At 43.3% G+C, this 24443-nt stretch overlaps 2 protein-coding genes across 4 annotated transcripts in view; one reads left to right on the top strand and one right to left on the bottom strand.

Moving 5' to 3' along the window:
• Positions 1 to 11327, bottom strand: part of ATP6V1H (ATPase H+ transporting V1 subunit H) — a 64377-nt gene extending 53050 nt beyond the window's left edge. Inside the window, exons 1-4 of one of the 3 annotated variants that reach the window (XM_007168610.3) lie at positions 11125 to 11327; positions 9601 to 9755; positions 4346 to 4448; positions 3165 to 3254 (exon numbers count right to left, since the gene is read on the bottom strand). In XM_007168610.3, the coding sequence (XP_007168672.1) occupies positions 3165 to 3254; positions 4346 to 4448; positions 9601 to 9713 (306 nt within the window). In that variant the 5' untranslated portion in view covers positions 9714 to 9755; positions 11125 to 11327. Of the gene's footprint in view, positions 1 to 3164; positions 3255 to 4345; positions 4449 to 9572; positions 9756 to 11124 lie in introns of those variants that run through there. The other 2 variants (XM_007168609.3, XM_057532475.1) reach the window with 2 other exon arrangements.
• A 4529-nt stretch (positions 11328 to 15856) lies between these two features.
• The window catches only part of RGS20 (regulator of G protein signaling 20), a 79207-nt gene continuing 70620 nt past the window's right edge, over positions 15857 to 24443 (top strand). Inside the window, exon 1 of the mRNA XM_007168605.2 lies at positions 15857 to 16021. Within this exon, the coding sequence (XP_007168667.2) occupies positions 15857 to 16021 (165 nt within the window). The remainder of the gene's footprint in view (positions 16022 to 24443) is intronic.

Genomic DNA, 24443 nt, shown 5'->3' with positions numbered 1-24443 from the left:
AGATCCCACATGCTGCGGAGCAACTAGGTCCGTGAGCCACAACTACTGAGCCTGCGCGTCTGGAGCCTGTGCTCCGCAACAAGAGAGGCCGCGATAGTGAGAGGCCCGCGCACCGCGATGAAGAGTGGCCCCCGCTCGCCGCAACTGGAGAAAGCCCTCGCACAGAAACGAAGACCCAACACAGCCAAAAATAAATAAATAAATAAATAAATAAAAAAGAAAGTCTTTAAAAAAAATTATAAAAAAAAGAATAAAAAGACTGGATTAGAAACGTGTAATTACAATACTCTTTAAATGGCACACGGACTCACGTGGTAAAAGTGTGTGCAAATTTCTCAGTGTAACCAAAATTTCACCAGTAAAATCAATTGTCAGAATACGTTTCATCAGTAGCTAAGGATAATGGCAGCTACCTACGTCTAAATCTCTCCACAGATCCTTCATAAACACAGGTCAACAAGAACAAATAAAACTATACACTTGAAGATGTCCCACTTCGGACACTGCCTTGATTGGCAAAAATGTAAAAACCTGACAGTGCCTTCTGTTGGCAAGGCTGTACGGAAACAGACATTCTCACACGCTGGTGGGAATGCAAAATGGAATATTTGGCAATATCTTAACAAAACTGCATATGTGGTTCTCTTTTATCCAGAAATCCCATTTCTAAGAATTTACCATGAAGTACACTCCCAACAATAGGAAAATACATTTGCATGAGGTTATTACCTTCATTATTTCTAATTACAAAATATGGTAACCGCTTTTTGCCCGACATCTTAGCGAGGCCTCAGTGGTAGCAGCTGCCCTCCGAGCTTGAGATGCCCCCAAAGACGGCAAGAAGAAAGATGCCAGAAAGTCGGCCACTAAGGACAAAGACCCGGAGAATGATCTACGGGCAAAGCCAAAAAGAAGAAGTGGTCCAAAGGCAGAATTCGGGACAGGCTCAGGAACCTGGTCTTCGTAACAAGGCCACAGGCGGCCAACTCGGTAGGAAGCTCGCAACCCCAGCTGTCGCCTCTGAGAGACGGAAGATTCATGCTTCCCTGGCCAGGCCAGCCTGTCAGCAGCTCCACAGGAAAAGACCTAGTGAAGGCTTTTAAAACAGCTCAAGTAACTTACACCAGAAACACCAGAGGTGGAGATGCCCCAGCTGCTGGGAAGATGCATGAGCGGTCCCACCAACTGCACGTTTTGAAAAATAAAACTTTATTAAACCCAATATATATGTACCTGAACCAACCTCAATGGCTATTACATCAGAGGCCGATTAAGTAAAATATGGTATATCTACTAATGTCCTCTGCAGCTGTCAAAAAAAATATGGGAGATTGAACTGAAATGGAATGATTTCTGGCATATTGCTAAGTGAAACAAACAAAATACAACAGACTATGTCTAGTATGTATTTCTGTATAAGAAAGAGAGGGAAATAAGAAAATACATGTGTACCTGTACATGTGTACCTGTTTGCAATAAGAAAAACAGGAAGGACAAACAGAGTCTACAATATTATGACCTACAAGAGGTGGGTGGGAGTGTGGGCAAGGAGGACTGGGGACATACCTTTCTGTATAGTTTTGACTTCTGGAAGCATGTAAACGTTTTACATAATAAAAAATAGTAAAATAAAACCAACAGGGATGAGGAAAAAAACTGAAGTAGATTACAAACAAAAATAAATGAAGCTGACTATTTCTGGAAAAATAATATAACCACACTAAAACAAACTTGAACACAATACTCTGCACAACCTCGTTTAAAGACAAAGTACTGCAGACAAATACTGAACTCCAGGCTAAGGGCTTTTTTCGGGCATGCGGGTCAGCAATTCTAAGCCGACTTCCTCTGTATCATGGGTGGAACAAGTGAGTAACAGAGGACGAGATGACCGTGCCCCCTCGCCGGCACAGAAGACAATCCAGCATGGAACGGGGGCTGGCATGAACTCGGGGGCGGGGCGGTGGAGGGCACAAACTGGAGATGGTCTGTGTGAACTCACGGTTTTTAATTTACGGGTTTGTAAATGTGTATAAAAATCGAGGGAATCTGTGCATGTGTGAGTGTGGGTGGGTGGGTGTGTACGTATCAATAAAACCAGGGTCTGCAGGCCAGCTCACGGCCTCCTCATTCTAGTCCAGTCATAGGAACGCGGATTACCAAGGCAGACCACAGCACTCCCCCATTTATCCTGACCTTACTTTCCTAAAGGAAAAAGTGCCGAGAAAGACAGAGATCATTCTCCGACAGGCTTGCGTCAGCCCAGGCTGGACAGCCATCCTGAGCTGATAAAATCACAACATCCCTGTAAGGGACACGATGGCCCCTAGACGGGCAGCACCTTTCCTCCTAACCTCCGGGTGCTCAGGAACAGTTCGCCCAGTGGTTGCACACACTAGGTCAGCGATAAATGCTCTTCCTCGTAAACTGACAGATGGACGCCCTCCAAGCAGCCAGACTGACTCTTTTCTTCAAGAGACAGGCAGACTCTTGAGTCTTCAAGACTCTTTTCCCTGAGACGTGCAGACAGGCCTTGGATTTTGCAGCCAGTTGGCCTGTTTCAGAAAGACTGCTCTCAATACCAACAATCTAAACCTAGATTATACTCCAGTATAAAATACAATACTGTGAGTAAGGGAGGCCCTCTGTGTTTAGGGACAACAAAGCAGTAAATAGAAACTTCACGTCACTGGAAAAGTCTCAGATGAGAACCAAAATGCTCTCCGAAAACACCACGCTTTTGAGGGCAAGCACCTTGCCTACAGTCAGCACTAAACGCCCAGGGCCTGGCCCTGGCCCGGGACACAGGGGCACTGAAATCTGCTGAACGGCTGAAAGAAAAGAGCCGCATCATCTGTGAGTACGCAGAGCATCCGGAAAGCCTCAAGGGATGCACCGAGCACCGCTGCTGTCCAACGCAGAACTCTGAGGAAATACGGAAAGACATACTGATTCCCCGACATCCTAAAGACAACAAAATAGCCAGTGTGTGGGCAGTCCCATCTTTACCACTATCAGCAAATTACAACTCACACAATGAAGAAAAATATACTCTCACACTCTGGAAGGGAACCAGTGCTCTAGGTGAAACCTTACAGAAGTGCTGTTACTGGGAGAACACAAAAAGGTGAGGACCAAATGTGTCAGGTGAAGAGCACACCCACCTGCAGCGTGTCGTCGACCACGGTGAGTATGTACTGAACTGTCTGCTCTTTGGAGATGTGAGTCATCAGATTTATAAATGTCTTAGCACACTAGAAAAGATGAAATGAACGTTAACCACTGCTTTCAAACGTGCAAACACGACATTTTAAAGGAATTTCATTAAAATATTATTTCTCTTGCCTAAATTAGGATGCAGTTATAGAAAATGCCTGCCTTTCACAAATACTGTGATGAAGTATGGGAGGACCATACTAGGGTTTGCATCAGTTTTTTAATAATTTCTAGTGGCGTCAAAATGTTTACTATTTTTGGGCTTCCCTGGTGGCGCAGTGGTTGAGAATCCACCTGCTAATGCAGGGGACATGGGTTCGAGCCCTGGTCCGGGAAGATCCCACATAAAAAAAAAAAAAAAAAAAAAAAAAAAAATGTTTACTATTTTTAAATAGACAGACCTCGCCACTATCAACTCAATACCATAAAGACTAAGTTACGTAGACAAATCTAATATTATCGTTGGTTTTGGGGTTTTTTGTTTTTTTAGTTTTTGGAGTTTTTTTGCTTTTACTAGGAAACAGAATACCAGAGCAGCACAAGTACAGGAATTCGGTACAATCACTGGAATCAGAAGGCTCTGAGCGGTCTCCATCCTATGATTTAACACCTATGTCACTGTCTCTCTAGAATTCAACAAAACTGGCACCCACGACATGTTTCCTCCCAAATTTCCCAGGATTGTTGTGAGAATCAGGCTGAATTTGTATACGGGCTCCTTCAGCCAATCAGGGCACCGTATCAGAAAATCTGATGGACAGCGGAGTTAGATGTTATTCTAGTGAGAATACAAAGTAGAAAAAATATTGTCTAAAAAAACAGAAAAGTTAAGCAACTGTGAAAATACTGTATACTTTGAAACAGTAATTTCCACGCTAGGAATCTATTCTAATTCGAAAAAATTTTCAGAAATGCAGAAAAGGATGGAGGAATAAACATACTCAATAGGACATTTTTTCCAAAATTAACAAAGAAAACTAGAGATCCCTCAAATGTCTTCCAATAAAAAAGAATCTTTAGTTAAATTATGACGCCTACCTACAGTGGACTATCACATGGTCATTGAGAAGATTTCTAGAATGTCTAATGACACAGGGCAGGTTCATGGTCTAATATCTGAACTGATCACCTGACTGCCTTCAGTCTGAAGCATCTCCTGCTTCTCCTCAGGACTTCTTTTCATTTCAAATCTTTGAATGAATTCGCAGTCTTCGGAAGAAATCATCTGCCCCCTGGAAAGAAAGAACAAGGTTTTCGTTCAGCAAGAGTTGAAGAGCCACTGGGAGCAAGCGATACAGGACGCCCTGCCTCTCTCCTCTCTCTGCGAGGGTTGACACCAGACCCTGGCGTCCCACGGCCCTGCCGTCTGAGTCCAGCCGCACTATCTACTGCTCACGGGCCTCCCAGGCCCCGACCAGAACTAACTTACCTGCAAAATGGGAACAAGAACCACATGCCTTGAAGGGGCGGAACTGAGGATGAAATAATTCACATGAGGTGGTTAGCACAGGGCCTGGTCCACAGGAAACACTCACTAAAATGCCACCTCTGGGACTCATCCAAGTCTCAGCCTACCCCCGTCCCAAGCCAATTTACTTGGCCATCTAAGTTATCAAGACCAAACCCCCTGTATACAACGTTCTGCAATCATTTCCTCCAGCATATTCTTTCCCTTCAGACCCAGAAAAATGTGAGCAAATCCTCTCTGAAAACATCCCCACCCTCCCAGCAGTCAGCCCGCACTCCGTCTTCTTCGCACCCCCCCGCCGCCCCGCAGTGCTAACTCGCAATCTGAACTCCAGGCTGACCTCTCCCAGCCCCACTCACAGATCACACGTATGACACAGGCACTCCACACCCTACAGGGGCAGAACTGAGGTCGTGAATGTATACCCCCCACACACTCTATCGCCCAGCCAGGCGATGGGACGATGGAAGCAAAAACAGACACTGTGCCCTGTTTCCATTAAGACTCAGCACTTCACACACCACAGCTGGTCAGGAGAAAACGCACTCCGCACCCCAGGCTAGACCAAGATAACGACGCCACCCTGTCTGGTTCTAGCCCCCAAATAAATGAAGTCTTTTTTCATAAACCTGAACTCCCTAGCTCAAACAATTTTACCCCCAAATTTGGCTATGCTGACATGTAAAAGCATGCCATACCTTTTTAAATAGGATAATCATATGAAAAAGATGCAGTTTTTCTACCGTTGAGAAAGTGTACTATGAAGGTTATACTTGGTAATCTTGAAATTTTGCAGCTTTCTTTTGTGTTTTTATTTGGCAAGCCATTCCTTCTGACGTCTAACTTCCTTGCATTTGTCCCAAGGAACCTGTTTTTGCTTTCTGTGTTTAAATTATTTCACCTGTAATCTTCCTTTGACAGTCCCACAATCTAACAGGTCATGGACTCCGGCCCCTCCTGTGATGAGCCAAGTCTGGGCGGGCCCCGTCCTCACAGTTCCTCCCCCTGGCATCAGTCTCCTCCCCACTTCCCTGCCTCTGGGGTGGCTCAGCCTGATGGCCACGGTCCAAAGGGTTTCCTGCTTCCAATCCAACCCTCCTCCACATCCCTCTGACCTACACTGCCAGGCAGCTTTGTCAAACACAACCCCCCCCCCGACTGTTTTACTCCTTTCATTTGGTCAGACTGTGAATTTGAAAGGCAGCTCTACCTAGCACCTAGGCAGAGGCTTTCAACAAAAACCTTTTCAATCAGTTGACTCACTAAAACCTATGAGCACGTCCATGGTACTTAACCTACGTGAGCAGCTGTCTACTCATCTTTAAAATGAGGATAGAAAACTTATTTCACAGAATTGCTACGAAATTACCATGAAACAATATGTGACTTACCAAGTACGTTACTTCTTTTCCCAAAAGCTTGTCTCCACCGCACCCCTCCAAGTCCTCTGCTCATTCATGATCTAATCAGCCAGTATTAGCTGCCAGCCAGCTATGTGCCAGACACCTTAAGGAACAGGCCACACAGCAATGAACTAGACATCCCTCCCTCCGTGAGCTCACATTCCAGCGCAGAAACCAGAAAATACACAAGCACAAAAGCAAATACTTTTTAAAAAAATACACACACACATATCATCATAATGCCAGGATTCTAAAAGTTTATTTTAAAAAAACCTAAAGCTAGGTAGGGAGGAAAGGACATATTTTAGCTGGATTAGAGAAGGCCTTCCTGAGGTCACCTGCACAGACACCTGAATGAAGGGAGTTAACGAACCAAGTGATCCAGGAGGAACTTCCACAGACAGAAGTGCAAGTGCAAGGACGCTGGGGCAGCAGTGAGCTGGCTGTGTGAGAGAGCTGGAATGCAGAGCAGCTGCAGGGCTGGGAGCACCGGGGCACGATCTGACCTACACTGTTTCTTAATTGAACTGGAGTTGATTTACAATGTCATGTTAGTTTCAGGTGTACAGCAAAGTGACTCAGGTATATATATATAAAATCTGTATCTATAAATATATAGAGTAAAATCTCTATCTATATATATAGAGAGAGAGAGAGAGAGAGGGAGAGAGATTCTCTTCCACCTTCTTTTCCCTTATAGGTTTTTACAAAATATGGAGCGTAGTTCCCTGTGCTACACAGCAGGTCCATGTGGGTCTGATCCACATTGTCTGAAATGACTCTCACTGCCCTGTTAAAACTGTACCTCCGGGGAACAGTGACCGTAGAGACCCCCGGCCAGGACCCGCGAGCACGCGTGAGACGCGGGCAGCCTGCGCCAGGCGGCACGGGGCACCTGGAGAGAGGCGGTCAGACTGGGGACAGGGCCTGGATGTGCAGACCTGTGCCTGGACGGAGTGTGGCCTGTCAGGGACAAGAGGAGGGGAGACGGCCCCTCTGGAGCTGGCACGTGTGGGCGCCACACTCCGGCCTGCAGCAGCCTGGGCGGGGCCCCACCAGCCGACCTGAAGCTCCCCGAGCCCTGCGCACCCTTCTGAGTCTCCACCCCCCGCCCGGAGGCTCCTTCCCTCTGCCCGTGTCTCCCACAGGCATCTTCATGTGCTCCCTGAGGACGTCCCCAGTGCTGCTGGGTGATGATTCGCTCCCTCCTTTTGTTATCTGGGAAAACTTGACATATGTCTCCATTTTAATGCTTACCACAATTCGTTATTTAATTTTTTAGTTAAAGGTTTGCTTCCTCATTAAACTTTAAACTCGAGAGGACGGACAGTATTTTTAACTCTTGCATCCTCAGGACAGTTTTACTGGATTCCAGTTTGACCGGAATAGCCACGCCCATTCGTTTATGGACTGCCTACCTGAATGATTAAGAAGTTTAATCACGTGTAAATACACTTTAAGGCACAGGACTTCCATAGTAACATGTTAATGTGTGAGAGATACTGGCCTTTGACACTGGGCGATTCTCCCACGGGTTTTACTCTATCAGAAAATAATGTGGCATCAGATTCACTGATAACTGACGGGTCGCGTCCAGCCCCCAACAAGCTGTGAGCGCTCTGGGGGTGGGGGGAGCACATCTCACACCCACTAGTGTCCCCACAGCCAGCTCAACAGAGGCACACGGCTGACACGTGGGGAGCATCTGTGTACAGATGTACAGAGTAGATGGCTTCTATAAAGGAAACCACGAGCTGGACAGCAGAATAAAGGACAGAAGTAGGAAAAAAGGGAGACTATGACGTATGTAGTGGGGAGGCCTTGGAACAGGAGGAACAGAAGAGAAAGCAATTAAAAATCTCCCTGTAACTACGAACGTTCCAAACGCCAACACGAGGGAACGCCTGCCCGCCAGCCAGTGCTTTATGATCAAGTTCAATATTATTCTATTTAGGTTATAAACAGTCGGGCTTTATAAACATGAAACTCCTTGCCTTCCAGTCTAAACACACTCTGGACTAAGATTAGGAAACAGAGCTCAAAATCCTCATTTCACAGGGGACTTAAACAATTACACAGACACAGATGACCAGAGAAAACGGCAGAAAGCCCCTCTGGCTCCTGCCGTTGAATCTGTGGCCTCACCATAATCCACGCCCTTAGACTGGGAAACCAGAAGTCATCCTAGATGCTTGTTCACCCTCATACACCAAACTGACTAAGATTGTCTCCAATCTCCCCTATTCTAGCCATTCCCACAGCCCGAATACTGCTCTAACCTGTCCCTAGCTCCAGGCTTATTATCCACAAATCTACCCTCCTCACTGAGGGAAGAACAATCCAACCAAAAGGCAAATGTGATTATCTAACTCCTGCATAGAACTATCAGTTATTTCTAATTCCTCCAACAGTGAATTTAAAACTGTGTTCCTTGGGCCCAGAAATAGACCCCTAAACATAGGGTCAACTGATCTCCAAATGATCAGTTTATATATCTGACCTCCTTACTAGATTACAAGTTTATCTTTTTGTAGCCCCAAAGACTGGAAAAAATGCCTCAAACTTGGCAGGTGGTTATTAAACGTGTGAGGAGTAACTAAATTAACAGAAATAAATGGGATCATTTTGGTACACTGCATATACCTCTTAGAACAAAGCAAACTGCTAAATATAAAACTAGAGCTTTCCCAATTTGTTTTTCAAAATACGCATGCAAATCTTAACTGAATTTCCTTAATAACTCACCGTTATGAATATACCAAAATAAACAGATATGAAGTAAAGTCAACACGATAAAGTATGGTCAAGGATAAATGAACACTCACTTTAAGATAAGTACAGAACACCCACATGCTAAATCTTAACATACACAAGGAGGGGGAAAGAACTAAAATTTATTGAATGTATTCAACACACCAATGCTTGTATTCAACTGTGCTAATGCTTTAAATACACGATTTCAGCAATGCTCCCATGGGATATGTATCCCCATTTCACATTTACTTTAGTGAACCTCAGAGGAGTTCAGGGATTTGCCGAAGACCAGCAAACTAGTAGACACAAGAACCAGAATTCAAACCCAAGTCTTGAAACTCAAACGCCTGCCCTCTTTGCTAGTTGTCTGAGCCCTTCTGCAACCCCACCCGTCCCCACGCTGATCACCAAGGCATACGGGGCAGGGTGGGGGGGGGGGTTGCGGGGGGACTGCCCATCATCCTCTTCCTCCCTCCAGGGCCTGAACACTCCTCCTGTGCTTCCCATTCATCCAAACAGTACCACTTTCCAGGCAGAGAAGGTCAAAAGTGCTGGGCCAGTGCTGCCTCCCAACTAGAGCCCCAAACTGTTTCCATCACACGAAGCTGTCTCCCTGTGACAGCTAATTATTCTAAGGAGGAAGTGTTTTCTTCCCCATTTATTAGTATTTTTCCAGTATTTCTCTCACAGAAGCATGACCATGAAAGTCTGCAGCAAAGGCACATGATTACCCATGATTCACAGCAAGTCAGCACTCACTGAAGGTAGGACTGCCAGTTCACTTTGTTCGCACGAACTTCTGCAGCCTTGGCAGCAATGATGTTGGTTGGAACGGCAGCATCCACGGCGCCCCGGATATCCATCTTGGTCATCTAAATTTATGATCTTGAATGTTTTTCTGCAGACCTTCAATTCTGATGCAAGGTAAAACCAGAATACAAGGTGTGACTGTTTTTTTTAACAACTACTACTATTATTATTAGCAATAGCATCATTATCACCTTAATCTCTACAAGCATTCAACTCAAATACTAAATATCCTAAATATTAAATAGGTATGCCATTATATTTCAAATCTTGTCCCCTTATGCACTGTTCCATAGAAGTGTTCTCTGTAGGTTTTTACTTTTCCAGGAAAGGTTTTCTAATTATTGGCACCAATATGGAAGTAAGATTTTTTAAAGTAACCATTTAAGATATTGAATTAAGAAACCATGCTTAGAATAGGCATACAAAATAGGAAAGTATTTTAAACGTATACCATTGAGATCAACTTTCCTCTTCTGACAGAGAAAAAATAAGAACCTGCATAGTACAGACAGGACCAATTATTTTATTCACATTTACTAAGCATCATTTTAAAGTGGCATATGAAAAACCTACATGTCCTTTCTAACATTATTTACTCAAATTAAAACATCCAAAGTGGGAATGCAGTATCTTAGAAGACAGAGCTTTCTTTTTTCAATCAAAATTCATAGCAGCTTCAAAATCAATATTAAGAGAATTTTTTGAAACAAATAAAGATTACAGTTTAGGCTCAGCCAACAATGAGAGACTGGTCTGACAATATGATCCTACAATAATGAGCTTTTAAGTAATTCTCACTCCTAAACTTAAAGATAAAAGCATAAGCCTGATTTTATCACGACACAAACTATAAGTTCCGGTTTACAAAATATAAGCTCAGAGTTATGACCACAAAGCAGCTTAAACCACACCCCAAATTCGATTCCAGGATCCCAATGACCTTAGTCAGTTTGGAAGTAACCTCTACATCTGAGGATGTGCTGCATGAACAAACACGGGCAATGCGGACCGGCTGGGCCCAGGTGAAAACAGCCTCCGTCCGGGCCAAGCTGGAACCTGGAATCAAGCGGGCTCAGCCCCAGCGGCCCCTCCTGCGGCGGCTGAAGGTGCCTCAGGGCGGTCACCTGGGTCCCTGAACAACTCGAACCCCCAGCCGGCCAGGGCCGCGGCCCAATCCTGGGGAAAGCACACCTTTCACCCGTCCACCCTCTCTCCCCTGCCCTTCCCTGCGGGGAAGGCTCCCCAGTTTCGAAAACCCCGCTGAGGCCCGGAAGGCAAGAAATCGGGGAACCGGGGCCGGAGGAGGGCAGGCGGCGCCTGGGCGGCAGAACCCAGCGCGCTCCAGGGAAGCGGAGAAACTGCAAGCTCGCCTCGCCGGGGTCGGGGTAGGAGTCGGGGACCGGGGCCGGGGCCGCAGACGGCACGACCCGAGCGCGGCCTCACCCAGCGAACCCGCGGGACCCTCCAACGCACCTCAAGGCGGCGAGAAGATGCGGCGGTCCGGAGTCGGGACCGCCGCCGTGCTGGGGCGCCGAGTCGGGTCTCCTGCCGAGTCCGGAGGCCTGAGCGGCGGCGGGGACGCGGCGCCAGAACGCGAGCGCGACTCAGCACCAAGCGGACGTGAAGGGCCTTACAGGCAGGAGGAAGCCGCAGCGGCCGCAGGGGAATGACAGGAGCGCCGGTCACGTGGGCCGAGGCACGTGACCGCCCGGAAGGCGGAGGCCGGGAGGGCCCAAAACAGCCAGAGGAGCGCCCTGCGCGCGAGAGGCTTTCTCTGAGCGCGGGGCTGGGGGCGGGCCGGACACGCGGGGACCCCGCACCCCGACACCCGGCTCCCCCGGGGACGGAGTCCCAGGGGGAGGGCCGGGCCAAAACTCATCTAGCTTAGCCGTCATTCTGAAAAGTTTAATTTAGTGCTTTGAAATCGGTTGACTTTCACTTGGGTTTGACAATCAGTGAAGCAGGCGTTCTTATTCCGAGTGTCAATATGAAACTGATGCTGAGACGTGGGTCACAAAAGTTATCTTGCCCTAGGGCTGCAGATTTAGCGAACGGTGGATGTTCCATGCCACAGCTGCAATTATACTAAAAAAACAAAACAACAACAAAACTATTCCTGTTTAATTAAAATTCAAATTTAATAGCACCTTGTATTTTTCTGAAAACCCTGTTTTGAGCCGAAGTTTTCCCCAGTCCAGGCCTCAGCTTCCCTCTTTGTCTTAAGATAATAATGAGTAACGCTACACTGCAACTAGTGAGCGGGTATAATATAATAGCATATTGTTTTTGATAACTGCTGAAAGGGATTTATAGGTATAACCAATACATTTCTCCTACAAATGTTAAATTTAGGTCAAGTTTTGAAAACAAAACTAATATTATACACTGATTACAAAGAAACACAGTAGGAATAGTATATAATATTGTATTATTTTTCTATTGCTGCTGTAACAAATTGCCACAGATTTACTGGCTTAAAGCAACACAAATGTATTATCTTACAGTTCTCTAGGGCAGAAGTCTGAGGTGGGTGTCACTGGGCTGCGGATGTTTGGCTGGGCTGAGTCCTCCACGCCGCCCCCCAGGCTCTAGAGGAGAATCCACTTCCTTGCCTTCTTCAGCTGCTTCTAGGAGATGCATGGATTACACGTCCATCAGCTTCCACGCACTCTGAGATGTTTATGCTCTCAGATGCAAGTCTCTCCATCCTGCCTGTTACACTGACCCTGTAGGAAATGTCCTTATACTTGGGAATAATGCAAAATACATATTTGTCAGTAAGTACTTTACTCACCTTGAACAAACTATAAAATTCTTTTCTCATAGAAACTCTCCTTCCTGCAGTCTCCAGGACACTTGCTTTACACAGAATTCCAGGGAATGCCAGTCAATGCTGCAGTTCCACTAGATGTAAACACACACACACACACACACACACCCTCAAATATGAAAAAATGTTTACTAGGATCTCAGGAGCACTGTGTGTGCAACGTTTTATTAGGAGACTTACTTAGATAAAAATCATTAACAAATTAAACTTAAGAAGATGAAAGAATGTTCATAGAAATAATTTTTAAGTAGAAAGAAGTTTCTGAGAGGGAGAATGTTTATAAGTGTGGGGAAAGTGCTAAGAGAGATTAACAAATGTTCAAAGGAAATGTTTCCTCCAATGTTTGACACCAGAATAGAAGATGCAGAAATGAGAGTAGGGAAGTGAGGAAAAGGCTGGTGGACCTAAATGGCATCCTTAGAGAGAAACACAAACGATTTGGTTTGCAGGGTGGTGCAGAGCCATGGTTTCTGGCCCCAGGGTACGGAGATGTGGAGGCTAGTCCCAACTGTACTATCACATGTAGCCCTTGGACACATCACCTGATATCCCATGCATGTTTCCCCATTCACAAAATGAAGATGATGGGAAGGAGGACAAGACACTCTTGATGGTCCCTTCCAGCTCCGGAAATCGCACAGGTCAATTTGAGTCTACTGATACCACCTATTCCATTTTCGTTCTGAGAATCCAGAACCAAACACCAGGTCCTTAGACCCTCAGATTTTCAGTATATTCCCAGGGTTGGGCAACCATCACTGCAATCAGTGTAATAACATTTTCATCTCCCCTAAGAGAAACCTCTTACTCATTAGCAATCATTCTCCATCTCTCCCCAGACCCTCCTACCCTAGGCAACCACTAATCTATCAATACGTTCTGTATCTATAGATTTGCCTGTTCTGGACATTTTTTATACATGGAGTTATACAATATGTGGTCTTTTGTGACTGGCTTTTCCCACTTAACATAATGTTCAAGGTTCATTCATGTGGCAGTATGTATCAGTACTTCATTCCTTTTTATGGCTGAATAATATTCCGTTGTGTGGATATACCTCACTTTGTCTATCTGCTCACCAGTTGATGGGCATGTGGGTTGATTCCAATTACTGGACATTTGCGTGTCTTTGGTGAACATATGTTTCACTTCTCTTGCTTCGGTGGATATCTACAAGGGAATTGCTGCCGCCAAACTGTCTTCCAAAGTGGTTGCGTCATTCTACACCCCCACCAGCAGTGTATGAGGGTCCCAGTTGCTCCGCATCCTCACTAACACTTGTGATGGTCTGTGTTTTTTATTAAAGCCAACCTGTTGGGTGTGACGTGGTATCTCATTAGTGATTTTGACTTGCATTTCCCCAATGGCTAAAGATGTTGAGCATCTTTTCATACGCTTTTTGGCCATTTGCATGTCTTCTTTTGAGAAATGTCTATTTAGACGATTCACCCATTTCTAGTTTTTTTTTTAAGAGCTCTTTTTATATTCTGGATACAAGTCCCTTATTATGTATGTATGATTTGCCATATTTTCCCCTATTTTGTGGGTGTCTTTTCACTTTCTTCATGACGTCCTTTGAAGAGCAAAAGTTTTTTATTTTGATGAAGTCAAGTTTACCTATTTTTTTCTTTTGTCACTTGTGCTTTTGGTATTGAACCTAAGAAGGCTTTGCCTAATCCAAGGTCACAAATATTTTCTCCTATGTTTTCGTTTAAGGGTGTTATAGTCTTAACTCTTACATTTTGGTCTATGATTCATTTTGAGTTCAGTTTTTTTAAAAAATACATTTATTTATTTATTTATTTTTGGCTGTGTTGGGTCTTCGTTGCTGCTCACGGGCTTTCTCTAGTTGCAGCGAGCAGGGGCTACTCTTCGTTGTGGTGTGCGGGCTTCTCATTGTGGTGGCTTCTCTTGTTGCAGAGCATGGGCTCTAGGTGCGTGGGCTTCAGTAGTTGTGGCACATGGGTTCAGTAGCTGTGGCTTGCGGGCTGTAGAGCACAGGCTCAGTAGTTGTGGTGCACGGGCTTAGTTGCTCTGCAGCATGTGGGATCATCCCGGACCAGGGCTCGAACCCATGTGCCCAGCATTGGCAGGCAGATTCTTAACCACTGCACCACCAGGGAAGTCCAAGTTCAGTTTTTAATGTGGTGTGAGGTCCAACTTAATTTTTATGCCTGAGGCCGTCCCGTTGTTCCAGCACCATTTGCAGAAAAGACAGTTCTTTCCCAATTGAATTGTCTTGGCACCTTTGTCAAAACTCAACTGACCAAAAATGTGTGGGTTCATTTCTGGACTCTCAATTCTATTATGTTGATCTATGTGTCTATCCTTATGCCAGCACCCCAGTCTTAGTTACTGTAGCTTTGTAGTAATTTTTCAAATTGAGAAGTGTGAATTCTCTAACTCTGTTCTTATTTTTTGAGATTGTTTTGGATATTCTGGGTCCCTTACAATCTCATATAAATTTTAGAATCAGCTTGGTCAGTTTCTGCAAGAAAGGGAGCTGGGATGTTGCTGGGGATTGTGTTAGTTTTGTATGTCAGTTTTGGGGGCCTGGGATCATTTTATAAAGGAAACTTCTCCAGTTCGTTGTGCCCTGTAATACATACCTGGGATCCTTACCTCTGTGCACCCCCAGGGCCAGCAGAGGCTACTTGGGCATTAGACACCGTTTGAGAAAAAGGTATTACGGTCTATCTATTTGCACTCTGTTTAATAATCTTATATTTATAAAGCACTTTACAAATAGGAAGTATGATGTAGAAGCCAAGTCTTGGCTTAATCATTAAGAGGACTAGTTACCACCTAAGAAAATCACTTCAATTAATTCTATATGACCTAAGTAAAAAGTGTAATAATCCTTGGGCTTAAGTTTGGGTATGAGTTTAGCACACATTTCCAGCCACAAAGCTGGCTGCTACTAAAGTGACCTTTTAGGAGACCTAGATAGATCAGGTGGCTCCTCTGCCTCTTGAGTCCATAGCCCAAAATTGGCACGTATCACACACTACGAACACAGAATTTTGCCACGCAATCTATTTCCTTTATCATGATATACTAAGCAATATATCACTTGAATCATGTCTTCCAGTTTTGATTTAGCATTAAATTTGAATTAGGAATACATTGCTGCCTGTAGAGGGCAGTCAGAACATACCTGGATGCTCAAAGTCAGAGGCTAACGGTCTGTGGATAAACTGCTGACCCACAACACAGATAATCCTTTTGCTTCAGTTGATGTAACTTTGCAGGGAGGCCCCCAGCAGACTGAGCGACAGACCAGCACCAGCCAGAGGAAGAGAAATAGAGTGGACCCTGGGCTGGTGGTGTTTAAATCAAGCTACAGGACTCGTTTGGAGGCTTTATTGTAAAAACATGCCTAGGCTTTCCCCAGACAACCAAGAAGACCTCCAGAAACATTTCTCCAGACCATCTATGTGGATACGATTTCTGCTCCCGCCTAGGGCTGAGGAATATGATGCGGACATTCATCAAACCGTGGAGAATGAAGGAGGCACCATGGCCAGACACAATGTCAAGGTAAGACCGTCTCCACAGTCCGTGACCTTTCCTGACAAGGAAAGGGTTTATCCAGAAAGAATATAAAACCATAAGCAAGCTTTAGTGCCAGGGCTCACTTTATCTTATTGATGATTTATCAAAAATGCTTCCAAACCAAACCCAAGAGAAAAACTAGAACCTTGATAATAATTACCTGATCCTTCCAGGTTTCTCCAATCTAAACAACTTCCCTTTACCAAGGCAAACAACTACATGTTGTTTGTTTGTATGTTTCAGGAGGTAATGTTTTAAAAAGCAAAAAACCTAGACATAGATTTTTGTGGTTATTGATACTTAGATATTTTTCTCTGATATAAAAATTATATCCCGTATAGTAATGAAAAGCTTTCTACAAAAATTGCTCGAGAAAACAAACTGATAAACTAATACAGGCACATAAGAACATTAAGGAGCTAAGGGGTTTTTTTCCTAAAGTCATAGTTTCCTAGGTGAATTTCCTAAGCCTGAATTTCTGCCACTAGATAACATGATTTCCCTAAAGAGTAACCATTTTCCTGCTCAGTATTGTGTGTATCTTTGCAGAAAGTACAGTTTAAGGCTGTAAATCCTCTTAACTATAAATAGAACCACCTCTTCAAAGGTTATTCATGTGGAGGGAGATGGGCATGTGTTAATACCTCTGACAAATAATGATCAGAACTCAGAATTAAATGCTGCAAATCCTACGACAGCAAATCTGTCCAAATCCTGTAGCACTAGAAAATCTATCTGTCCCTATGCTCATATCCTCACAATAATCATTATTTATTTGTAGACTCTAATTATCTGTATCTGCCCTTTCCCCAGTGTTATTTTAACCAATTGGCACAAGAAGAAAAATTGTGGGGTTTTTTAGTCATTAGGAACCTTTTTCTGTAGGAATGTACTGACCTTTACTTTTGAGCTTTCAAACAAATAATACATGAATTTCCACACCTCCTCCTATCACCAAAACACTAGGTCTTTAGGAAACTAGAATGAAATGGGATAGAATGGCCAGAAGTCCTTAATTAATGGGCATCTAAATGTAGGCAACACACACAAAAGAGATTTCTAAAAGGTAGAATTTGGAGACAACTATGAGGAAACAGGCAGCAATAACAGTATATGTCGTGTGTGCATATATATAACATACATGTATGTATATATATAATATGTGCATACACACATATAATTTCAAAGTTCTAACTGCCTTGGAGAGTATGCTTTAAGCAGAGTCATAGGCAAAGGATTGGAAAGTATCTATGAACGTGCAGTACACATTCCGACAGCATCCTGGAATCGACAGCCCTGGGGCGCTGGGCCCTCCGAGCTGCCATCCTGACCTCATTAACCCAGGTAATCAGGTCCCAGCCTGTGCAGCAGCAGGTGCAAGCAGTCAGGAGCGATCCAGTTGGGGTGCTGCTGGCCTCTCCACTCAGTGTTGCCTTTTTCTATTGTGTCTGAATATAGATGCACATTTAGGCGGCCATGTCCCTCATCTAGCAAGGATGAGGATGGTAGAACTCAATGCATTTAATTCTACAAATATCACTGAGTCCTTACTATCTGCAAAACCTTGAGCTAAGTTTTGAGAAAGAGGAAGATATTGTCCTTCCTCTCTACAGACTCACAGTATTATCAAAATAGCATCCTATCAGCATTAGTCCTGTCAATACTAGAGGCTAGCTGTGTGATTACACCCTTTCAATCAGTAAGGCAGTAAGACACTGAGATGGAATATGATTGATATGGAGTAAAACAACTGAAAAAGGTCTAATGAAAGAGTGGGAAAGGTGACATTTAAGGTAGACATGAAATAATGTCTAGAAATGGAGAGAAGTAAGCAAAACATGGGCTGAAATGTGTCTAGATGCCCAGAGGCCATGGTCTTAAATGCACAACTATATGTAAAACTGTAAAACTTATAGGAAAAAATGATAAGAAATCTTTATAACCTAAGGCAGGCAGAGTTCTTATATAGCAAAAGCATAGTTCATGGAAGAAAAATTGATAAACTGGATCCCATCAAAAATAAAAATTTTGCTCTGCCAAAGACCCTATTTAAGAGGATGTAGACACAAGTTACAGACTTTGAGAAAATATTTGCAGACCCCCATATCTGACAAAGACCTTGTAACTAGAAATATAAAGAACTCTCAAAACTCAAGAATAAAAAACCCAAACATTCCAAGTAGGATATGGGCAAAAGACGTGAACAGGCATTTCATCAAACAGCATACACAGATGGCAAATAAACACATGAAAAGATAGTCAACATCATTACCACTAGGGAAATGCAAGCTAAAAACACAATGAAATATCACTACTCACCTATCAGAATGGCTAAAATGAAACACAGTGACAAAACCAATTTCTGGCAAGGATGCAGAGATGCTAGATCACTCAAAGATTGCTGGTAGGACGGCAAAATGGTACAGGCAGTCTGGAAAACAACTTGGCAGTTTCTTACAAAACTAAACATGCAACTATCGTATGGTCCAGCAATTTCACTATTGGGCATTTATCCCAGAGAAATGAAAACCTATGTTCACACAGACTCCATATGCTAATGTTCACAGCAGCTTTATTCATAATAGCCAAAAACTAGAAACAACCCAAGAGTCCTTCAAGGGATGAAAGATTAAATAAACTGTGGTACATCCGTGCCCTGGAACACGATGAACCAATGAAGAGGAATCAACTACTGATACGCAAAAGGAATGAACTACTGACATTGCCCCTGGGATCAATCTCAAGGGAATGAGGCTGAGTGAAAAAAGCCAATCCCAAAAGGTCACATTCTGTATGATGCCATTTATATAACATTGTTAAAATAAAATTATAGCAATGGAGAATAGATTAGTGATTACCAAAGACTAGGATGGCAAGAGGGTGGTGGATGCAGCTACGAAGGGGTGGTTTGAGGGAGCTTTGCAGGGACGAATCACTTCTTTATCTTGATTTCCGTGGTTACACAAACCTACACATGTGATAAAATTGCATAGAACCACACTCTCACACACACTTGTGAAATCTGAGTAAGCTCTTAGAATTGTACCAATGTCAGTCTCCCGGTTTTGATGTTGTACGACTTATGAAGTTCCCATTGGGCGAAACTTGATGAAGAGTGCGTGGGACCATTGTGTACATCCTTTTTTGGAACTTCCGGTGAATCTATAATTATTTCAAAATTAAAAATAAAAAAAAAAGTAAAAGCCCTCCAAAGGCAGGTTAGACTGAAAATAACAATACATTTATGTGTTGCATAAATGTGTTGCCTACATTTATTGTGGTTCTTCCTGTTGTTCTTTTTATTTGGATTCTTAACCAATTTCATTAGGTCAGTAGCACTGATGTCGTTAGACCTGTTTTAGAGATGAGAAAACAGGTTTGGAAAAACTTTTGGTTACATGTGTGAAGTCAGCTGAGTGGTGATTTGAACCTAGGTTTTTCTGACACTGATTTCATTACTAATTCGATAGATTCTGGCAGTGCTTTAGAAGCAGGCTATAATCTCGTGGGCTTGAAGCCAGTAGCCTCAATAGTGATTTCTCTGTGCATTCTGCCCAAAGCAGCCCAACACAGCCACTCATTTACTACAAAATAAATTAATATTCCCCAAACATGCACACACACGCACACACACTCACGAACTTGGCTTCGTCAGAATTATTTTTTCTCCACAAGGATTTTTGCTTCCTTCCATTCAGGGCACAAAGTACAAGAGGGAGGGGGGGTGCCCCCTGGACCAGTCACTCTTTCTAATAATAAACGGGAGAGAGAGAGAGGACACTTTCCAGCCACACTGGCAATAAGTCAAGTCATCTACCCATCCATCTATCAATACAGATACATACGTATATGTGTGTGCATTCTTTCCCAGTAATAAAAGTGGTCAGAGCTTAGACAAGAAAGTGTTCTACACAAAATTATTGTTCATATCATTTCAATGTCGATGCCCCTCTAAGAGTACAGACTCCTAAGTGCTCTCCTGTTCCAGATGTGTGACCCCTTGAGCATCTGATCAAAGCACTTGTTTTGAAACATTACACACTAAAAGGAGAGAAATCAATTCCAAGGCCCCAAAGGGTACCTATGAAGACAACGGAGCTTTGTGTGGCAAAAAGGATAGAAGAAAGAAGAGAGGAAAAAATATCTTAGTGAGAAAGGAATTATGCTTCTAGCATCCAGCACCTTCACATGAACGTATTCAGACGACAAAATTGTTCTGTCCTGCCTCCAGTTGTGAAAGGGTAAGTTCGCGGAGAAGGACAAAGATGGTTCTTCTCTTTCCGAAGACCCTCTGAAACGAACTCTGTACTAATTTGTGTAACACCTGAGAGGCTCACAAACCTGCTCAGGGAAAGGCTCGTCTGCAAGTCTGTAGTGGTTACATCTTCCGTCCTGGGCGCGCACGGGCTAGCCGGGAATCCCTGGGTTCCTACTGCAGGTGTTTCCAGGTGAGCAAAGGCAGGAGGGCTCACCAGGCTCCAGACTCAGGAGCTTCCGGGAAAATGTGATTCTTCCCGCCAGTGGGAATATCGTGTAAAACCCAGTGTCAGCGTCTTCATTCTCCACAAGATTTTTCTACTCTGAAAATAACTGTACAAAAAAGATCCTCATCAGTCCTATTCTTCAAAGTTTTGGATGAAAACTTTTAAATACAAGTTTTGATCATGTTTACCAACTTTTTTTAACATTTAAATAACTGTCTTTCAGGGTTTTACATTAAAGATTGGGTTTTCGCCGCTGGATTATATTTTGAGAGGCAAACATCTCCACCAGCGCCACCAAATAATTTGGTTTAGCAAAGGTAGACTAGCTTTATGGGCTTCTTTGCTCGTCTGAAGTTTTTCTGAATGAGAATGGGTTAGAGGATATATAGCATTAGGTAGTTTTCTAACTTAGCTTGAGTTTGAAACTTAGCTTTTATTCTTTCTTTTTTTTTTAAATAAATATATTTATTTATTTTTGGCTGTGTTGGGTCTTCGTTGCTGCGTGTGGGCTTTCTCCAGTTGCAGCAAGCAGGGGTTACTCTTCGTTGCGGTGCACGGGCTTCTCATTGCGGTGGCTTCTCCTGTTGTGGAGCACAGGTTCAGTAGTTGTGGCTCATGGGCTCAGTAGTTGTGGCTCGCAGGCTCTAGAGCACAGGCTTCAGTAGTTGTGGCGCACGGGCTTAGTTGCTCCGCAGCATGTGGGATCTTCCTGGACCAGGGCTTGAACCCGTGTCCCCTGCATTGGCAGACGGATTCTTAACCACTGCACCACCAGGGAAGCCCTTAGCTTTTGTTCTTGAGACTGTACACCTAGAGTTTCTGGACACACAAACGAATGGCAGTATTTCTAAAAGTGATGGCTCTGAAGTGCTTTGTGTATATTACCAGTCACACCAGGCTCAGGGCACGTGGTAAGAAGCCTCGTATTCTTTGGTGTCTCTGGATTCTCACACACGGCTTGATTTCCAGGGTGTGTGACAAGAGCCACACAGGGCTTCTCTGCAGCCCAACCAGCATCGCTGCCTGGAGATTCAGCCTACGGCTCCAGGTGCTTTCTTTTTTTTTTTTTTTTTTTAAAGGATTTTCTTATTTATTTATTTATTTATTTATTTTTGGCTGCGTTGGGTCTTCGGTTCGTGCGAGGGCTTTCTCCAGTTGCGGCAAGCGGGGGCCACTCTTCATCGCGGTGCGGGGACCGCTCTTCATCGCGGTGCGCGGGCCTTTCACTATCGCGGCCCCTCCCGTCGCGGGGCACAGGCTCCAGACGCGCAGGCTCAGCAATTGTGGCTCACGGGCCCAGCTGCTCCGCGGCATGTGGGATCCTCCCAGACCAGGGCTCGAACCCGCGTCCCCTGCATCGGCAGGCAGATTCTCAACCACTGCGCCACCAGGGAAGCCCCTCCAGGTGCTTTCTGCTGCCACTGGTAGCTTTGTTGTCGGTTGACACTGACTGAACCACCACGGCATACTCACATAGGACACAGAAGACACGTCTTAATAACTCGTGCCCGTGTTATATTCATTATAATATTCAAGCAGATGTTGCATTTCTGAAATGAGTGAGACATCACCAAAAACTGTAGAAAAGGAAGTTTTGCATGGAGATAAGACATTCTGTTATCAATTTTGAAAAGGAGGGAGACTTTTAATAGCAGATTGGACACCACAAAAATTAAAATTATCAAAGTAGGAAATATCAAAATAAAGAAATGTTTGAAAAAGTCTATCAGAACACAGAGAAGAAAGATAAATTAAAATTAGGAGGGAGGAGAGGAAATAAGGGATATGGAGGACAGATCTTGGAAATTCACCTTAGGGATAGATAAAAGGAACAGATTAAAAGGGGATCTGAGCAGTGAAACAGCAATAATCAATTTTTTAAAAAAACACAATTTTATACTCCTGATATAAAGATTTCATATAATAATTTGAGAATACATATTGTATTCCGTCAGACAATGAAAACTAAATCTAGTAATATCTTCATAGAATGTTCAAATTTCAAAAATTAAGACACTATTTCTATAAATATCCAAAAGGGGGAAAATGAGATTACCTACAAGGAAACAAAAAAGAAACTTTACCTTATAATTCTCTGAAGCACTAAATAACTGAAAACAATAGACTTATAACTAGAGAGCTTTCAAAAAAAAAAAAAGAGAAAAAACTGTGTCTCAACACTTATTCATAGCCAGGTGTCATTCATGCCTTAACACAAGAGAAAGATATTTTAAGATATGCCAGGATGTGGATGACACATGACACAACTGCACTTCCTGTTAATCACATGAAAATTCTTGTCAGAGCAACAAAAGATAGGGCAAAATGAGAACCCAAGAACGAGAGAGTCACGGTTCAGAGGGATTGGTGGTAACTATTGAAACAGTTAATCAGATGGAACTAATAGAGGTAAAAAGTGACTGTAAAGTGTGACTGTTCTTTAGAAGTCTGGTTATATCATTAAAAGAAAGGGGAAAAGAATGAGGGAAGAGGCTTACCTCTCCAGATTAACTGGCAGAGCACGGGAGGGAGGAGACATCGGGCCTCACTCCTCGTTTCTGGTGGAAGAAAGTTGGAAGAATTCTGCCTGGACAGCATCTCTAAAGCGGAGGGAGGGGCGCCTTTGAGGGGGTGAAGCCAGGTGCCAGCAAAGGGAAAGGCAGTGATGTCCCCTTGACTGTCTAAAGAATGTCCAGCTCAAATGGGACTGCAGTTATGCTTTTTAAAAAGTCCCAAGAGGCACGCAGAAGTGTTTGCAGAACAAATGACTGTGACTTTCAACTTGCTTTAAAATAATCCAGGAGGAGAGGAAGGTAGGGCAGATAGGAGGCGAAGCAAAACTGGCAATATGCTGATAACTGTTGAAACAGTGAGGGATATGAGGGTTTGTTAGTATATTTGCTCAGTTTATTATTTTTTTAATTTTGAAAACTAACATAATAAAAACATTCTTGTTAAAAATCACAAAGACTAGAGCTTAGAATTTACCCTTTAAAATTAAATAACAAATTAAATAAATACATAATTACAGCTTTCCATATTCTATTTATATACCACAGTGGGAGCAGCTAGTATATGCTTTAGACTTTCACTGGATAGCAAGATTGAACTTAACCTTTCCGAAAAAATTTTAAATGGCAAAAGATCCTGTCTGGAAGTCTAAAAAGTATACTGTAAAAAATCCTTGTTGGCCTCGGCGTGCTGTTTCGACTTTTAGTCATAAATTTTATCGCTCTCAGATTTTAAATTTATGGTTAGGAAGAAATATATCTAAGTCTCATTTCCATTGTGCAAAAGATCTCATAACATCATGTTGTTGGCTTTCCTGCCAAAATCAAGCCAGCCTTCACCAAACCATAAAACCACTGCAAACATGCTAGAAAATTTAAAGTTTTGCCTTCTTGCAGGATAAAGATGTAGATGAAATTTACTAGGAATCTTAGATAGTAATCTTGTGTTATAGGTTCAGTACGAACCGTTTATTTCCATTCCGTGCATAAAGCAATTCAGATTAGGCTTGTATCATTTGAGAGCTTATTTTAGAAACCTTTGCAAAATGGTTTTACAGTTACTGCATTTTAAATGACTGAAAAAAGTAGTTTTAAAACGAAGCAACTATGCTGAAAGATAATAGTTTAAACTATGCAGTGACAATTGGCATATATTCAAATATTCAAGAGTAAAACCCAAATGGCAGACTACGTAAGCAATTTAATTTGACGTCAATGATGTAACCAAATACGTTTTTCCATAAGAATCTATTTTGCTGATGTGATTTTGAAGTCTCAACACGAAAAATTATAAGGACTCATTTTCCAGTGAGAGACCATTCTAAGGACTGTTATTCAAAAACAGACTGAGAATGAATTAAATATCATAAGCATAGTCTCCACACAGTTTTGTAGCTGCCCGTTCAAGCTGCA

The sequence above is a fragment of the Balaenoptera acutorostrata genome, chromosome 17, assembly GCF_949987535.1.
Source record: "Balaenoptera acutorostrata chromosome 17, mBalAcu1.1, whole genome shotgun sequence".
Classification (NCBI taxonomy): domain Eukaryota; kingdom Metazoa; phylum Chordata; class Mammalia; order Artiodactyla; family Balaenopteridae; genus Balaenoptera; species Balaenoptera acutorostrata.
The sequence above is the reverse complement of the archived record's forward strand: the minus strand, read 5'-3'. Positions and strand labels throughout refer to the sequence as shown.